The 14,138-nt window shown below is 56.2% G+C and overlaps 2 protein-coding genes across 2 annotated transcripts in view; one reads left to right on the top strand and one right to left on the bottom strand.

Annotated features, from left to right (window-relative positions):
* The window catches only part of PLPP5 (phospholipid phosphatase 5), a 3,913-nt gene extending 1,339 nt beyond the window's left edge, over positions 1-2,574 (top strand). The window contains exons 2-8 of the mRNA XM_035345256.1: positions 44-118; positions 201-309; positions 608-698; positions 1,143-1,206; positions 1,617-1,741; positions 2,074-2,244; positions 2,377-2,574. Coding sequence (XP_035201147.1) covers positions 51-118; positions 201-309; positions 608-698; positions 1,143-1,206; positions 1,617-1,741; positions 2,074-2,244; positions 2,377-2,546 — 798 coding nt within the window. The 5' untranslated portion in view covers positions 44-50 and the 3' untranslated portion in view covers positions 2,547-2,574. The remainder of the gene's footprint in view (positions 1-43; positions 119-200; positions 310-607; positions 699-1,142; positions 1,207-1,616; positions 1,742-2,073; positions 2,245-2,376) is intronic.
* Positions 2,575-4,997: 2,423 nt separating this feature from the next.
* Positions 4,998-14,104, bottom strand: DDHD2 (DDHD domain containing 2). The gene is made up of 17 exons (XM_035345251.1): positions 13,907-14,104; positions 13,046-13,236; positions 12,146-12,235; positions 11,638-11,758; positions 10,509-10,598; positions 9,204-9,339; positions 8,396-8,604; positions 8,173-8,243; positions 7,905-8,024; positions 7,592-7,684; positions 6,985-7,092; positions 6,731-6,886; positions 6,553-6,655; positions 6,303-6,478; positions 5,845-6,011; positions 5,444-5,562; positions 4,998-5,201 (listed from the first exon to the last, which is right to left on the bottom strand). Exons 1-16 carry the CDS (start codon positions 14,079-14,081, stop codon positions 5,472-5,474), a joined length of 2,097 nt encoding a protein of 698 aa, XP_035201142.1. The 5' UTR covers positions 14,082-14,104; the 3' UTR covers positions 4,998-5,201; positions 5,444-5,471.
* Positions 14,105-14,138: the final 34 nt, after the last annotated feature.

Raw genomic sequence — 14,138 nt, 5'->3', positions numbered from 1 at the left:
GGGGCCGGGGCCGCTCCGCCCCGGGCTGAGGCGGGGCCGGGGCCGGCGCCATGCGGGCGGGCACGGCGGGGCTGGCGGCGGAGGCGGCGGCGAGGGGGCTGCTGGCGGCCGCCCTGGTGTGAGTCCGGGGGGGACCGAGGTGGGTCGCGGGGTGCCGGGGGGCTGGGGGCCGCTCCCGAGCCGCCCCGGTGCCCCCGCAGGGTGCTGGAGGCGCTGCCGCCGTTCGAGCGCGTGGTGCAGCCCGAGGAGCTGTGGCTCTACAGGAACCCCTTCGTGGAGGCCGAGCGCGTCCCCGCCGTGCCCATGTTCGTAAGTCGGGCCGGGCCGGAGCGCCGAGGCGGGGCGGGTGGCCAGAAGCATCCCCAGCGCCTGGGGCCCCTTCGTTCGGCGTGGCGCTGCCTGCAAGGCACGGTCGGGGTTGGCGTCCTTCCAGCCCTGCCGTCCGGCGTTGTCTTCTGGCTCTAAGCCGAGCTTATCAATGTTAGCTGAGGCTGCTCGCTGTTCGTTATCGGTCTCGGGTCCGGGTTACAAGGTCCACGGTGCGCAGTTCCCTTGAGCTGCGTTTAAATCTGCGCTGCTGACAGATCTCACTTCGGTTTTGTGGCAGTTCGTCGCCTTCCTGTCGCCCTTACTGCTGATTGTCCTGGCGAGGCTGTTCCTGGGCGCTGACCAGGAAGACACACGGGAGGCCTGCCTGGGTGAGCTCCTCATCTCCTCGCCTCCTCCCCGCCCTCCTGCTGCAGCTGCGACCCCGGGGCCGTGGTCTCACAGAGAGCCCTTGGCTCTTGCCAGGGCACAAACAGCGTGCTGGGGGTGTCAGAGCCGAGCTGCGAGGCTCCCGCTGCCCTTTGCAGCATCACAGCACATCAGGCAGGGGCACGGGCTGTGCTCACGGAGCTGTCAGGCTCGGCATGGTGTCCTTCCCAGCACGGCTGGGCTGCAGTCAGCCTCCTTGCAGCCCCTGTCTCGGCACGACAGGCCTCGTTCCTCGCTGCAGGGTCAAGGCAAAGCTCGGCCAGAGCAAGCCAGAGCCGGGGCCTGAATCCGGAAGCACGGCAGCACCGGCAGCTCCTCCTGCGGGGCTCCCCTGCGCCGAGGCGGGGTTTGTGCAGCACTGACGTGAGCTCTCTGCTCTCTCCTAGCTGCCAGCCTTGCTCTCGTCCTCAACGGGGTTTTCACCAACACGCTGAAGCTCGTGGTGGGCAGGTGAGAGTTGTCCCGCTCCTGGCTGTATGGAGCGGGGCTGAGAGGTGTGCCTGCACGATGGCAGAGCTAGGAAGTGGGAGTGAGGGCTGGAAACAGAAACTGGATGTGCTCAGCCTAGAAACAAACGTGTTTGGTTTTGTTTTTTTTTCTAGCTGTAAGGGTAATTTAGTATTAGAACGGATACTGGCAGGGATCTGCTGTCCTCTGAGCATCATTGAGACGGGCAGGCAGAGGCCTGCACCAGGGAGGAGCGCAGATGGGGTGGTTGCACCTCTCTGGGCTGCCCGGCAGGATGGCACAATGCCACCCGTGCTGCGTGGCGTTCCTCAGGCTGCGCGAGGGGGCACATCAAGGCCTCCCGAGCATCCTCTGGGAGCACGGGGGCTACGTGCTTTGCTTCTCTGCCCCAGGCCACGGCCGGACTTCTTCTATCGATGCTTCCCGGACGGACGGGCGAACGCAGAGCTGGCGTGCACGGGCGACCCCAGCATCGTGGCTGAGGGACGCAAAAGCTTCCCCAGCGGCCACGCTTCTTGTAAGTCCTCAGCCTCCCCAGACAACAAAGCATGGTGAGCAGAAACTTGGGAGGGGAGTTTGCTTTCATGCACCCCACAGCTCTGTCTGCATTCATTGGCCTCCTAAAAGGTAGCCTGAAGCTGTTTGTAACTCCTGGGGGGAGAGATGCTTGCCATGCACCGGCTGCTGGGGCACCCCCCTCACTCAGGAGCCGCCACTTCCTTTGGCTCCCACGAGCAGGGCAGACGTCTTCCACCAGCCCTTCTACTTCCACAGGAGAGAGGGCACAGGTTGGATGAGGGTGCACAGCAGAGCCCAGCCCCGTTCCTGAAGCAAATCGTTCTCTTCCAGTTGCCTTTGCTGGTCTCGCCTTCTCTGCCTTCTACCTGGCCGGGAAGCTGCACTGCTTTGCTCCCGGCCAGCGCGGCACAGCTCTGCGGCTCTGCGCCTTCCTCCTCCCCCTGTTCATCGCCACCCTCATCGCCTTGTCCCGCATCTGCGACTACAAGCACCACTGGCAAGGTGGGTCGGCTGCGGGCCTGGATGGGGCAGGCACGACTGGGTGCCCCGAGCTGAAAAGCAGCGTGGTGGAAAACATTGCCAAGGCTCGTGAGGGTAAGAGGAAGCTGACTCTTCTCTGGTCTTACCTTTCAGATGTGCTGGTTGGCTCGGTGATTGGCTTCGTGCTCGCGTACCTCTGCTACAGGCAGTATTACCCTCCTCTGACGGACTCCATGTGCCACAAACCATCTCTGTCTAAATCCAAACAGCTGCCAGCGCACCAAGAGAAGTCTGCGACTTCCAGCTTTCACCTGGACATATAACGATGGGCTCTGTCCTGCTGGCACCTTTCCTTCTGCTCCGTGGGTGGCGGGGCAGGGAAGGCTGGAGGAGGTTGGTCCTGGCACACAAGAATTGTCTCAAAGGGGGATGAGCCTGAAAACCAAACGGGAACTCTTCTCTGCAGTGTTGGTAAGTTGTCCTGTTCAAGGGCCCTGTGTTTAGTTTTTGTGAGTTTTGTAGGTGTCCCTTCCTTCGGACCCGATGGAAAGCGAGTTTAGCAGTCAGTGTGCAAGCCTGCAGCGGGACAGCCCAGCTACGAACGGTCCTGAAGCTGAAAACTGGAACTATGTGACTGTGCTGTGCCGTGTCTGGGGGGTGTTCTTGGGTCTGGGCCAGACAGCACGGTCAGATGTCTCCCTTCAACCCAGCCGCGCTGTCCCACTGCTCACGGGAACCGTGTCGTAACGAGTGCGGGGCCTGCCTGGTGCCGGGGTGACGTGCGTCTTTTCACTCGGAGCTGAACTTAGAGTGCTAAGTGCAGGGCTGCAGCCCTCAACTGTGGCTTGAGTGGTGGAGAGAGAAGGTGCAACTAGCGTGATTGTTCTGTGCATTATTGAGCTAGCCAATTTGGCAAATAAATGAGTTTAATTGTTCAAATGAGCTGTGGTACTGAAAACTTCAGTGACTGGGTTTATGGCTGTATAAGCAAAGCATTTACTGTGGCGTGTCAGCGTGGGTTTCCAGGTGGATATTTCTCTTTCTTTGCGGCTTTAATAGAGTTGTACAGATGTTGTATAGATGACAATCAGCAGAAAATGCAATAGTGTCTTAGAGCATCCTTTCACGGGTGTTTTTTCCCTGTGCCATGGTTTGCTTTCTCAGGCAGTAGAAAGGCAGAGTGCTGCTGAGAAATCCAAGGTATGACCCTGCAGCTTTAGTAAAAGTTACAGAAATAGCTTAACTTTCCCTTAAAATTAGGCAAATGTAAGTTCTTCAACCCACTCCCTCTCCTCCAAACACGAACACACCAGAGTCATCTATTTATTTATTTTGGCTTTTACTGGAAAAAGACATTAAATAACATTTAAAATTATTTTTATCATTCTGTGTTTTTTTTTAACAAAGTGCGTAACTTAAAAAGCTGATCATGAATTGAATGTCCCATGTTAAGACTGTTCCTTTTCCTCCTCTTGTAGGAGACGCTTTAGCAATCAGTAATACAGGCTCCGAAAGAGCAGCATGACTGTTTCTGCAGTCAGGTAAAAGAACAGCTTCAGTTCCTTTGGGGTGGGAGGTTGGAGGCTGCAAACAACACCTTTCAAATAGTGCAAATAACGTAGTACAACAGAGGACAAACAAACTGAGGCTGTGGAAACAAGGCTTATTACCCCATGCAGGGCAGAAGTCAGGGGGAGGGAAGGTGGCTTGGCTCTTTCCAAAGGCTGTCCCATATTATCAAAGTGATGGCCTTACACATCACCCAAACATCTGCCTCTGCCCTGCTCTGGTGCTCCAGCTTCAGTCGAGGCAGTGAGTCAGCCTGGATGGTTTTGGTCACAAGGGATGGATCACCTAGGGCTGATGGATCACCTGGGGCTCTCTGGCCCCGTTGCCCTTGGAGCAGAGCTAACAGAACAGCAAGCTGCAGCCTGCACTGCACGCAAAGCTGCTTTTGTTTCTTCGATTTTGTATATTTGCAAACAAAAACAACAACTGGAGCCTGGCTGGCGTGAGATCCCTGTAGCTACCTTGAAAGCCACATGGCAGGACAGCGGCACTGCTGCATGCCCCTGCAAAGCACGGGAGGGAGCTGTCCCTCCAGGCCTCTGAAGTGCCTGGGGCAGCTGCTGTCCCCCAGCCTAGCTGTAGTTTGGAGCTGGAGGTAAAACTTTCCTCATGCAGGGTTACACCTAGCTGCTAGCTGTGGTCCTGTGGGAAACACACGCAGTGCCTGGGGGGGGCCCTGGGGGCTGGGAGCTGCGGGTGCTGAAGGTCGCTGCTGCCGTGTTACAGCAGGCAGGCGCGCCTCGGTCACGTACTCATAAATGTGCCACCCACCAGTTGTTTATGGGGCAATCCTGCCGGGCACGGCATCAGTGGCAAGGGGCTGAGGACGCCTGGCACACACACTCCTACCTGCTTACCCGCTGCCCGTGCTCCTTGGCTGCACCGCCCAAAGGCTGCAGCGCGAGCCTAGTGCCCTGTGCTACGGCAGGGAGAAAGGCAGCGCCTCATCCTTCTCCCAGAAGTCAGCATCTCCTTCCCTCAGCAAGGCTGCGATAGCTCTCTCCGTGCTGCGTGTTTAAGGCTTTTATTTCTCGGGGTTGCAAGCTGTGAGTTCTGCCCGCAGCAGAGTTCAGGCCCTCCTATGTCAATTCCTAGCCCAGGCAACCGCTCTGCAGCAGTACTGCGAAGCTGGTGTGATAACCTACAGCGTGGGCAGACGGAGCTCAGGGCTGAGGAGTACTTACTGCACAGGGCGTCACAGTGCAAGTGCTGTGTGTTTGTGTCTGTGTTAGCAGAAGTGGTTTCCTTTAACTATTTTTTTTCACCCTATCCAAAATGGAGGAAAATCGTCCTTATCTCCAGGTAGCAGCAAGTACTGGGGAAGCAGCATGCAGGACACAGCAGCAGAGGAGAGAGGAAGGCAGAGAAGAGGTCTGGACTTTCCTGGTGAGTACTCGGTTGAATCTTATCTAAAAAACACAACACAGGAATAAACTCCTGGTGCCTGACGGTGCTTGTGTGTGGGACAAGAGGTCTTTCCTCCCAGCCATGCTTTCCTCCAAACATGCTGTCAGGGCAAAGAAAAGCCCAACACAAATCCTTGCGTTGGATGCAGGGCTGTAAGAAAGGAACATCGTTCCCTCAGATGGACCGTCTGTCCTCTGAGGCCTCCCAGGGCATCTGGCAGAAAAGCATAGGCAAGGTGACTTACGTCAGGCAGCCAGAACAGCCCAGGTAGGTCATTGGCTTCCGGGCAAAGGTTGATCCAGTGTAACGCCTTGTGTCTGGTAGATCTCCTTCAGAACCAGCAGAACGGTGTCCTCTGACTCCCTGGAGGAAGGGGACGTGGGCATTAGAGGGGGACACTTCCCTCCTCTCTCAGGACATCTTGGATGGCTATGGGGTAGGAGCAGCCTCTGCCAGTGCCACCAGTACCAGGCAAGAACAACGCCAGCCTCCTTCCCACCCCCACACGACATCCTGCGTCGGTATTAGACCGGAGCGTACCTGGCTTGCTCAGTTAAAGCTTTTCTTATTACATTGGCTTTAAAAGTGACACTATTCTGCCAATATCAGACAAATCTGAAGCTTGACAGCTACACGGAAGCTTACCAATAGCAGAGGTGCCCTTGTAGTGCAAATAAATACTCGTTAAAGCTCTCAATTGGCTTCTCCTGTAGCACGTAGTCTATGCGATTCCCTCCGTTCAGCCTCCCCACGTTAATGGGGGAGGCCTCCTCCTTCGCTGCCGGGGGGGCCTCTTCTGGCTTTACGTCTGGAGGAACGAAGAGGAGCGTGGTTCAGCCACAGGGCACCAGCACACAGGAAAGTGCAGCCCATAGCCGTGTCCTCCCATGGACAGGAGGAGGAGGGAGAGGTCACAGCATTTGCAGAGGCTACCATGGGTGCAGCTTGAAGGCAATCTGTTTGCTGAGTGCAGAAGGCAGCAGCAGCAGCTGGCTTTGACACCAGGATGGGTAACAGGCAGCCCCAAGGAGCCTCTCTGGGGGCTGGTGGCGATGCCGTATCCCTCACCCCCCACCGCCCCGCGCACCCCACCAACCTGGTGGTGGACCTGTCTGCTTCTCCACGCTGGCCTCGGCCTCGGCCTCCGCCTCCACCTCGGTGCTCCCGGCCTCCACAGCTGGCAGCGGGGCGCGGGTGAAGGACTGCCAGGCCACCCGCAGGGACCCCAGCAGGTTGTTCTTCAGGTCCACGCTCATGCGCGTCAGCCCTTCTTTCAGCTCTGAAAGGCAGGGGCTCAGCGTCAGGCCCGGGGCCGCAGCTGCAGCCGGCTGAGACGGCGGCCATGCCCCTTACCTAGGTGCATCCTCTTCCTGCCTTTGTGGTGAGGCAGCAGCATGGGCTCAAACTCCACATCCGGGACAATCATGGGCTCGATCCTGTACGCCACCGGGTCAAACTGTGCGGAGGAGGAGGGCAGTGAGCAAGGTGCGCACCGTGCCTCGCACAGGAGGGCTCTGCATCTTATACCTACAGGGTGGAAGATGTTGAAGAAGCCCTTGCAGGTGGGCAGGCTGTAGCTGGGGTTGATCCTCTTCACTCCTCGCACTGTGAGAAACATCCCAATGGGAGACCCGAAAGCAAAGAAGATGGTGGGCTTGTAGATCAGCTGAGGGTAGTTTGCCGAGACCTGGGAGAGAGAGATTTGGGTTTGTTTCATGAGACAGGCTCCATGCTGGTGCTGCAGGTGCTTCGTTGCTCGAGGACAGCGACGAGCTCAGCAGTTACCTGTCCTAAGCCGATGTCCCGGTACTGGCAGTCCCTGCTGTCGCTTGTGCCATCGGGGCCAGTCTGCCCACTGTGCCTGGGAGCTGCTGCGCTCCGCTCGCTGACGCCCTGCAGCAACACAAAGGGAACCCTGCAGGGGCAGATCCTGCAGCGAGCTGCAGCACAGCCACTGTGCGAGGGTGCGAGGCAGTGAGCTGCCGTCACCCCTACCCCTCCAGAACCAGGTCTGGCGGTGGTCAAGGTGAGAAGCTCCTCCTGAGCACTTTTGCTGTGTTTGAGGGAACGCTATCCTTCCCCAGCGCTGAGCACCGCTCTAGCGGGCACCACTTGCTTTGGTCTCTGCCACCACGGACACAGCATCCTGCTCTGGGGTCACCCTTACTGGCTACGAGACAGAGACCCTGTGGGAGGGCAACATTCGTAACGCTAGCTCCAAACGTGAGCCCCTGAAAGCTGTCTAAACAGGAACAGCCAGGAATGAGGCGTTCAGGGTGCTCAGGGACCGACACCTCGCGTCCTGTGTACCGTGATGGTAAGTGGTGACACTGGTCCTTGTCTGAGCAAAGTGACGTGGCCTGGGTGAAGTTAAGCCTCCCAGAAGACATACCTGCCTCTCCTTGGAGCTGATGTAATTGAGGATCTTCATCCTTGGTCCTAAGGGAATTCCCACTTCTTTAAGGTTTTCCTCTGTGCACAAGAACTAGAAAATAAGCAATGCAGCTATTAGCCCAGGAGCAGAGAGGTGTGCACAGTTTTGTCCTTCTGTTCTCTATCATTCTGCTCCTGCTGCACTCAAAAGAGATGTTTTGTGTGCAAGTGACTCAGAACCAGGAAGATGTGCACAGGGTGGAAGGGCCAGGAAGAAAAACAAAGGAGAAATACAAGAGATGGGAAAAAGAAAAAATAACAGAGCTCCTTACCAGCGCTTCCCTGTCCATTTTCTCTTTCTCAAAAACATCGCAGTATTCAGTCAGCTCCAGCTTCTTCAGAATTTCTTTTAATTCCTCAATGCCTGTGTTGCTCGAAGCTGTCCTGGAGCCCTGTGAATAGAGCCATCGGGGACTGCACTTTCTGCTCATTTATCTTCCTGCATTTTGGACCTTCTCCTCCTTCCCCCACCCCAGCGCAGCTCCCCACGCGGGTGCTGTGGGAACACCCTGGCTCCCTGCTCAGCCAGCGAGCTCGTACCTCTCCGCTCTGCTCGTCCTCCTCGGGAGCAGCCTTCTGGTTCGTCAGGAGATCAAACAGAATTAGTGACCCTAGAAACAAAGCACAGATGGATAGAGCATCAGCATCTCCTCAGGGAAAAACCCCGAGCTGTCTCCCTTCTGGGCAGTACCCTCCCTGCTCCCACGCCATGGGGACACCGTGGTGACAGCCGCTTCCCTGGGACCGCGGGGAAGTTCCTTACCCAAGCTGTGACCCGCGATGGAGACCCCCCCCTTGAAGTGTGGGTTCCTCTGCAGGAAGAGCTGGTACAGGCGGTTCATTTCGGACGCCACCGTGTCCACAATGGTCTGGCAATAGGTGGAGCTGTTGTAGAAGAAAACGTCCAGGATGGTGTCGTTTATGAAGTGACGCAGGCGATTGATGCTTGGCAAAGTGATTCGCTCCAGGTCCCTGCAGGGGCCAAGAAGGGGAGAGGAAACTGCTGTTAGAGGTGCCCGTGAACCCTAACACATTTCTAAGGCAAAACTTAAGTCCAGGGAAGCATTGCCACCATCTCAAAGGATGCGATGTTGTAATCCAGATTCCTTAGCAGAGACTAAATCTGGAGCACAGCCTCTGCTCTGACAGAGCACCCAGGAACCTCCCCAGGCAGCAGCATAACAGCCTGTCCTTCCTTCCCCAGGAGCCCAACCTGCTTTCTCCCCTTCCTAGGGCACTGCAGAGTGGTGTGTAAGTGCTGAAACAGGGTTTTCAGTTTCCAGAGGTCCTATTTAATAAGACGTGGATGCCCATGGTCCCTACTAATCTTAGCTAAGAAAAGGCAGAAGCTTCTTCCCTCCGGCTGCGTGCTGATCAGATCAGACACCTGCTGTGCTCTGCAAAGCAGGGCTGGGCAGAGGGGTGGGAGGATCTGGCAAGGGCTGCTCCCCATCTGTCCTGGTCACCCGCGCACTCTCACAGCCCCGAACACTCACGGCTCTCCCTTCATCTGCAGCGGCTGCTACAGAAAGCAGCATTTACGTGGGAGGAGGCTGGCTGCGGACACTTACACGTCCACCCCGGTGGAGTGGAGGGAGCTGTGCCAGTTCACGGGCAGGAACTCCACGCGGCCGATCTGCTGCTGCTCCTGGGCTTTCTTGAAGTGTGCTTGCAGCATGCTGAGGGAAACGTTCCTGAAGTCGTTCACTGGAAAAAAACGTGAACTCTTATCAAGAGCAGCAGGGCTATAGGGCAAGCCTGCTGCATCAACAACACTTAATAAGATAAAAGAAAAGATCATTACCAGGAGAAATCCCACCAGGGTCTTTAATCTGCTGCTGCTACCCTAAGACCTTGAATCTTTAACTACAAGATCAGAGGAAGGCTTCATGTCCTTACATGCGTGTTTACTGGATTTTGCTGCCCCATCTGTAACAAGCCTCCTTTCCACGTGTGCAGGGCTTTAACACGGCAGCCAAGATAAGGAAGGTACTTATAGGAATTCAGAAGAAAAAATAAACCATTGTGAGGATGCATACATTAGAAGGGGAATCCTAAGGGAGGAGACGAACTTGAAATTACTGTTCTGAGGAGGGTGAGAGGCCGATTTCCCTGATTTCAAATGAGCAGCCTTGGAAACAGTTTAATTGGATGAACGTATAGAAGAACAGACTGCATTAAAGACAGCCTGCTGTGAAAAGCCTCACCTCCCTTGATGTCTACAAGTTAGGTGATGTTGGGCTTCCAGGCAGTTTCGGTGATGACCTCTCATCAGAACTGAATGTCTCTGCACTACGACTAAGAAACAGGTCAGACTGGAGTTCATTCTGCTTAGTGTCCTGTCTCCGGTACTGCTCAGTGGTGGATGTCTAGAGGAGTGCGTGACCACAGCAGTACTTCCTCTCATGCTCCCCTAGCCTCCAGGGATTTGCACTTCAGGGATTTCCTGAGCCGGAAGCAGCATCCCTGGGTTTTTGTCCAAAATCATGCCAGAGGCTGCTGGGTTGGTGTTACACCCAGCGAGATTAACCTGGGGCAATAGACTGAGCAGGTTACTAATTAGTTTAGCAGGTTTAGACAGTTGGAAAATCCGTATCCAGTTTGGGAAGCTCACTATTTTGAGCAGCAGCAGAATGCAATGATGAAAAGTGGTTGCCCAAACCTTTCCAGATGGTAGGATTTAATGGATTAGCAAGCATTGTATTCACACTCCCCATTGCAGTCAGCAAATTCAGCTGTGCAGCTTGCCAAGATGAGTGTCAGGATGGTTTGAATGCGCTCTGACAGCGTTTCCCACTGTCCATGCAGAGGAGGGTTTACTCGCTCTGCTAAACGCAGCGTATGGGAAGAGCTCCCCGGCCTGGCTCGCCACCTACCACACTGGACAATGCTTCTGAACCGAATGTCGCACGCTGGGCCGATGCCGTGCACCACGAACACCAGGTGATCGATTTGCAGAGGCTCTCCTGCAGGTAAAAAGAAGAGGTCAGGACACAGACCCTGCCAGAGACCACCACTGAAGGAGGAACCAACCCAGTGAAACCACGTGCTCTGCAGGACAGTGCCAGCCTCCCATCCTCACCTCAGTCCAGGTTAAAAAAAAAAAAAAAAAAAAAAAAAAAAAGTGAGCTGGTGCCCCGTCTGTACCTTAAGGCAGGGGCACTTCTCGAGTTTCTGAACTGCTTGTCCTGCTGAGTTCTGTCCTGCTGAATTCACCTTCCCACCTGGGATGGGTCCAGATCGAGGGGACAGCGCAGGAAGGTGAGGTGGCTCGAGGCGCTTCACCCATGCTGTCACTGTCCACGTTTGGCACAGGGAGAGGGCACGACCCAGAGGACTTGTTGCAGCTGCCCTGTGCACAGCCTCGAGTCACCCAGCCCGAGCACGGCCAAGGCTCAGCGCTCTGGCAGGAGCTGCCTCTCTCAAGTAGGCACCAGGAGCAGTTGCATTTTGGTCCTGACTTCCCACACACTTTAGTTTGCATAAGTGCTTTCCCAAAGGCATACGCACATGGAAAACAAAGGCGCTAGATGGGAAAAAATGCCTGTCCTCACCAACAGGACAAGTCATGCAGCCTGACAGCAGCTCGGGGCTCATCCGCAGCTGCAGAGACAGGGAGAGCACATGAGCCAGGTACCAGCACGGAAGGCTGAGTGGTAAGCTCCGGTGTCCCCAGCACGGAAGGAAACTCCCTTCCTTTAAGAACATACATGCCAAAACCTCTGGAGTAATTTCAGGCACCCCGGCACTCTCAGCAGCTCTGGTTTCAGAGCGCAGGAGCTGGGAGCACCTCTTCCCACGCGTCAGCCTCCTCTTTGCATTGAGGTGCTCTGGGGGCACTACGAAGGTTTCTAAAAACCTTTCATTTCCTTTTGGCACAAAACTTTTAGACGTGTCCTTCATTGATAAGGATTGTGGATGCTTCTGACGGTCTTTTGGAGAAACAGGGCGGAAAACAGACTCTCTAGCTTTAGTTTGGCGTAAGGGAGGGAGAAGCAAGCTCACCATTGGGGATCTCAACAGCGATGTTTTCTACTCCTCTCTTCACAGTCCGAGGTCGACCTTGTTCCGTAGGAGTTGAGCCCCAATCATCAGAGGTGGCAACCGGGTGGTAGTGCACCATCAGCTGTAAACAACAAGAGCCTGTCATTAAGCTGCAGCGCACGCTGTGGTTAAGCAGAGACGTTTCGCTACAAAGGCTGATGCGTGAGGTATGGAGAGGATCCGGACCATGTTGTAACCGAGCTGCTACGAGCCCTTTGCACAGAGTGAGAGGTGCTTGGAGAGAAACGTTAGTGTGATACAGCGCCGGCATCGCCCTCGGCTCTACAGCAGGTAGGAGAGGGGGATGCCATTTAGACAAAATTGATTTCTAAGCAGAGGTGGTTAAAAGAAACTGCATAAGAGCAGAATGTAGACAGGCTCCCAAGAGAAGCAAAGGGAGACACGTGATGGCTTTCCCCCATCGCTGAGGAATGTCCTCGCCAGCCCACAGAGAGATCACTCTCCTCACCTTTGGGTTGTGCAAGATGATGATCTCCCTGCTAGGGGACTCCAGTTTCTTCTTCCACTCATCCAGGGTTACAGCAATCATGTAAGCTTCCTGAGGAAAAGAATGCCCCCGTGAGTCAGCTGAAGGTATGCCCACAAATATTCAACCACTTGAGATATTTCCCATCCATTTTAAGGCATCGCTTTGTGATAGAGGAATAGAAATCAGCTCGGTCGAATTGGGGAAGCAACAGGGTTATCTAAATATCACCTCCTAGGAAGCTTCTAAAACGCCTCCATTTCAATGGCAGCAACAGACTTCCCCATCAGAATCAATTCAGAACTGTGTTTTTGGTACATCGGGATACCGATGGTTGTAAATAAGGGCGTGTGTCTGCAAAGAAAAGCCCCCAGCCACTAGCAGGATAGACCAGCGGCAGTGTAACGCTACACAGCGTTCGGCGGGTCCCTGTGACGATAAATACTCTTACATTTACAGCTCCTTCGGGCTTGGTGAAACTGTGAGCGTAGTGAGGATGATTCTCGCAGGGAGAATCAAACGGCAGGAGTTGTAACAGGCAGGGTCAGGAGGAAAAAAAACAACAAAGATGCTAGGGAGAGCCAGGCCCAAGCTGCATGGCTCGCGGAGAACAACCAGGCTCTTGAGGAGAAAGATGCAGGATGCTGCTGGGTGGGGGCAGGAGGAAGGGGAGGCCGCCTAGCTACAGCAGGCCGGAACGGAGACAGTGGCAGTATTTACAGTTATGTTAATCAGATGTGAAAATGTCATGCCAAAGCCTCTTTTGAGTTCATGTCCTCAGGCGTGACTGCGGTGCCAGTAGCCCCATATGGAGTTTGGGACGTCAGGGCCAGTGTCTGACAATTAGAGGGCACGATGGATGCTATCGGGGAAGGCGTTTACCTCCAGTTCCTCACTGAACGTCTCCGAGTAGGGAATGTACTTGTTGTCCTTGTCTCCCTTGTAAAACCAGGTGCAGCGACGCACCTCGGAGACCTCCTCCTCCCAGTACACTGCGACGCGCTGCCTCTGCTTCAGGTGAACGTCGTACCTACCCCCCGACGTTGGGACAACCACGTCTTCTTTCTCTCTTCCTGCAGGAACCAAAGCCCAAAATTACTGACGAGAGGCCCACAGAGGCACGCTACCAGAAAGCTGTGTACTGCGCACAGTCACAGGGCTGAGACCGGAGCACCTTCTGTGGGCAGCACACAAACACCACGAACGAGCAGCGGTGATAAACACCCGTGTTCTCTGTACTCGAGCACAGGGAATGGTGTCGGAGAGCATCTGAGGAGGGAGATGCCCCAAGTCAGACATCCCCCAGAGGCAGAAGGTGAGCTGAAAGCACTGAGCTACCGGCAGCTGTTCGCAGCACGAGGGCCTTGTCCCGAGCGGTGCCAGGCACTGCTGCCCACCCACGGGCAGACATCTCCCCGGTGACATCCGTGCTGTCCCATCCCCGAGAGAAGGGCGCTTCGCACCGTGATTCTGTGTAATTTCGAGCACGTGTCCGCCGATCGAGGTGGGACACGCGATGCACCCAGCCGGCCCGGCTGCGGGCGCGTTCCCAGCTCGAGGTGTAGGCGTGCTACCAGCGCAGTCCCCACTGACAGCTCCCCGGGGGCAGTTCTGCATCCCCGGCCTAGGCTCTCCCCTCGTGCCCAGCCCGCAGCCCAGGTTCCTGCCGCCCTCCCGGAGCCGGGCTGAGGCCGGTTGGAGCCCGGTACCCCCGAGCAGCGCGGCGGGGCCCCTCTGCCGTACCTGCGCCGTGCGCCTCCTCCAGCCTCGCCGAGTCCTGCGCGCTGAAGGGCACCCAGCGCTCCCGGGGCTCGCCGGCCTTGCGGTAGAACCAGTGCGGGGCCACCGCCTCGTAGCGGGGCTCGGCGGGGCCGGGGGCCGCCGGCGGCTGCTCCGGGGGCTGCTCCCGGCCGGCCATGGGTGGCGCTGGGACCCGGCACCGGGAGCCGCGGCGGAACCGGGCAGCGGGAAGCGG

Source organism: Oxyura jamaicensis, chromosome 22, assembly GCF_011077185.1.
Source record: "Oxyura jamaicensis isolate SHBP4307 breed ruddy duck chromosome 22, BPBGC_Ojam_1.0, whole genome shotgun sequence".
Lineage (NCBI taxonomy): Eukaryota > Metazoa > Chordata > Aves > Anseriformes > Anatidae > Oxyura > Oxyura jamaicensis.
This window is presented reverse-complemented; position numbering and strand designations above follow the sequence as displayed.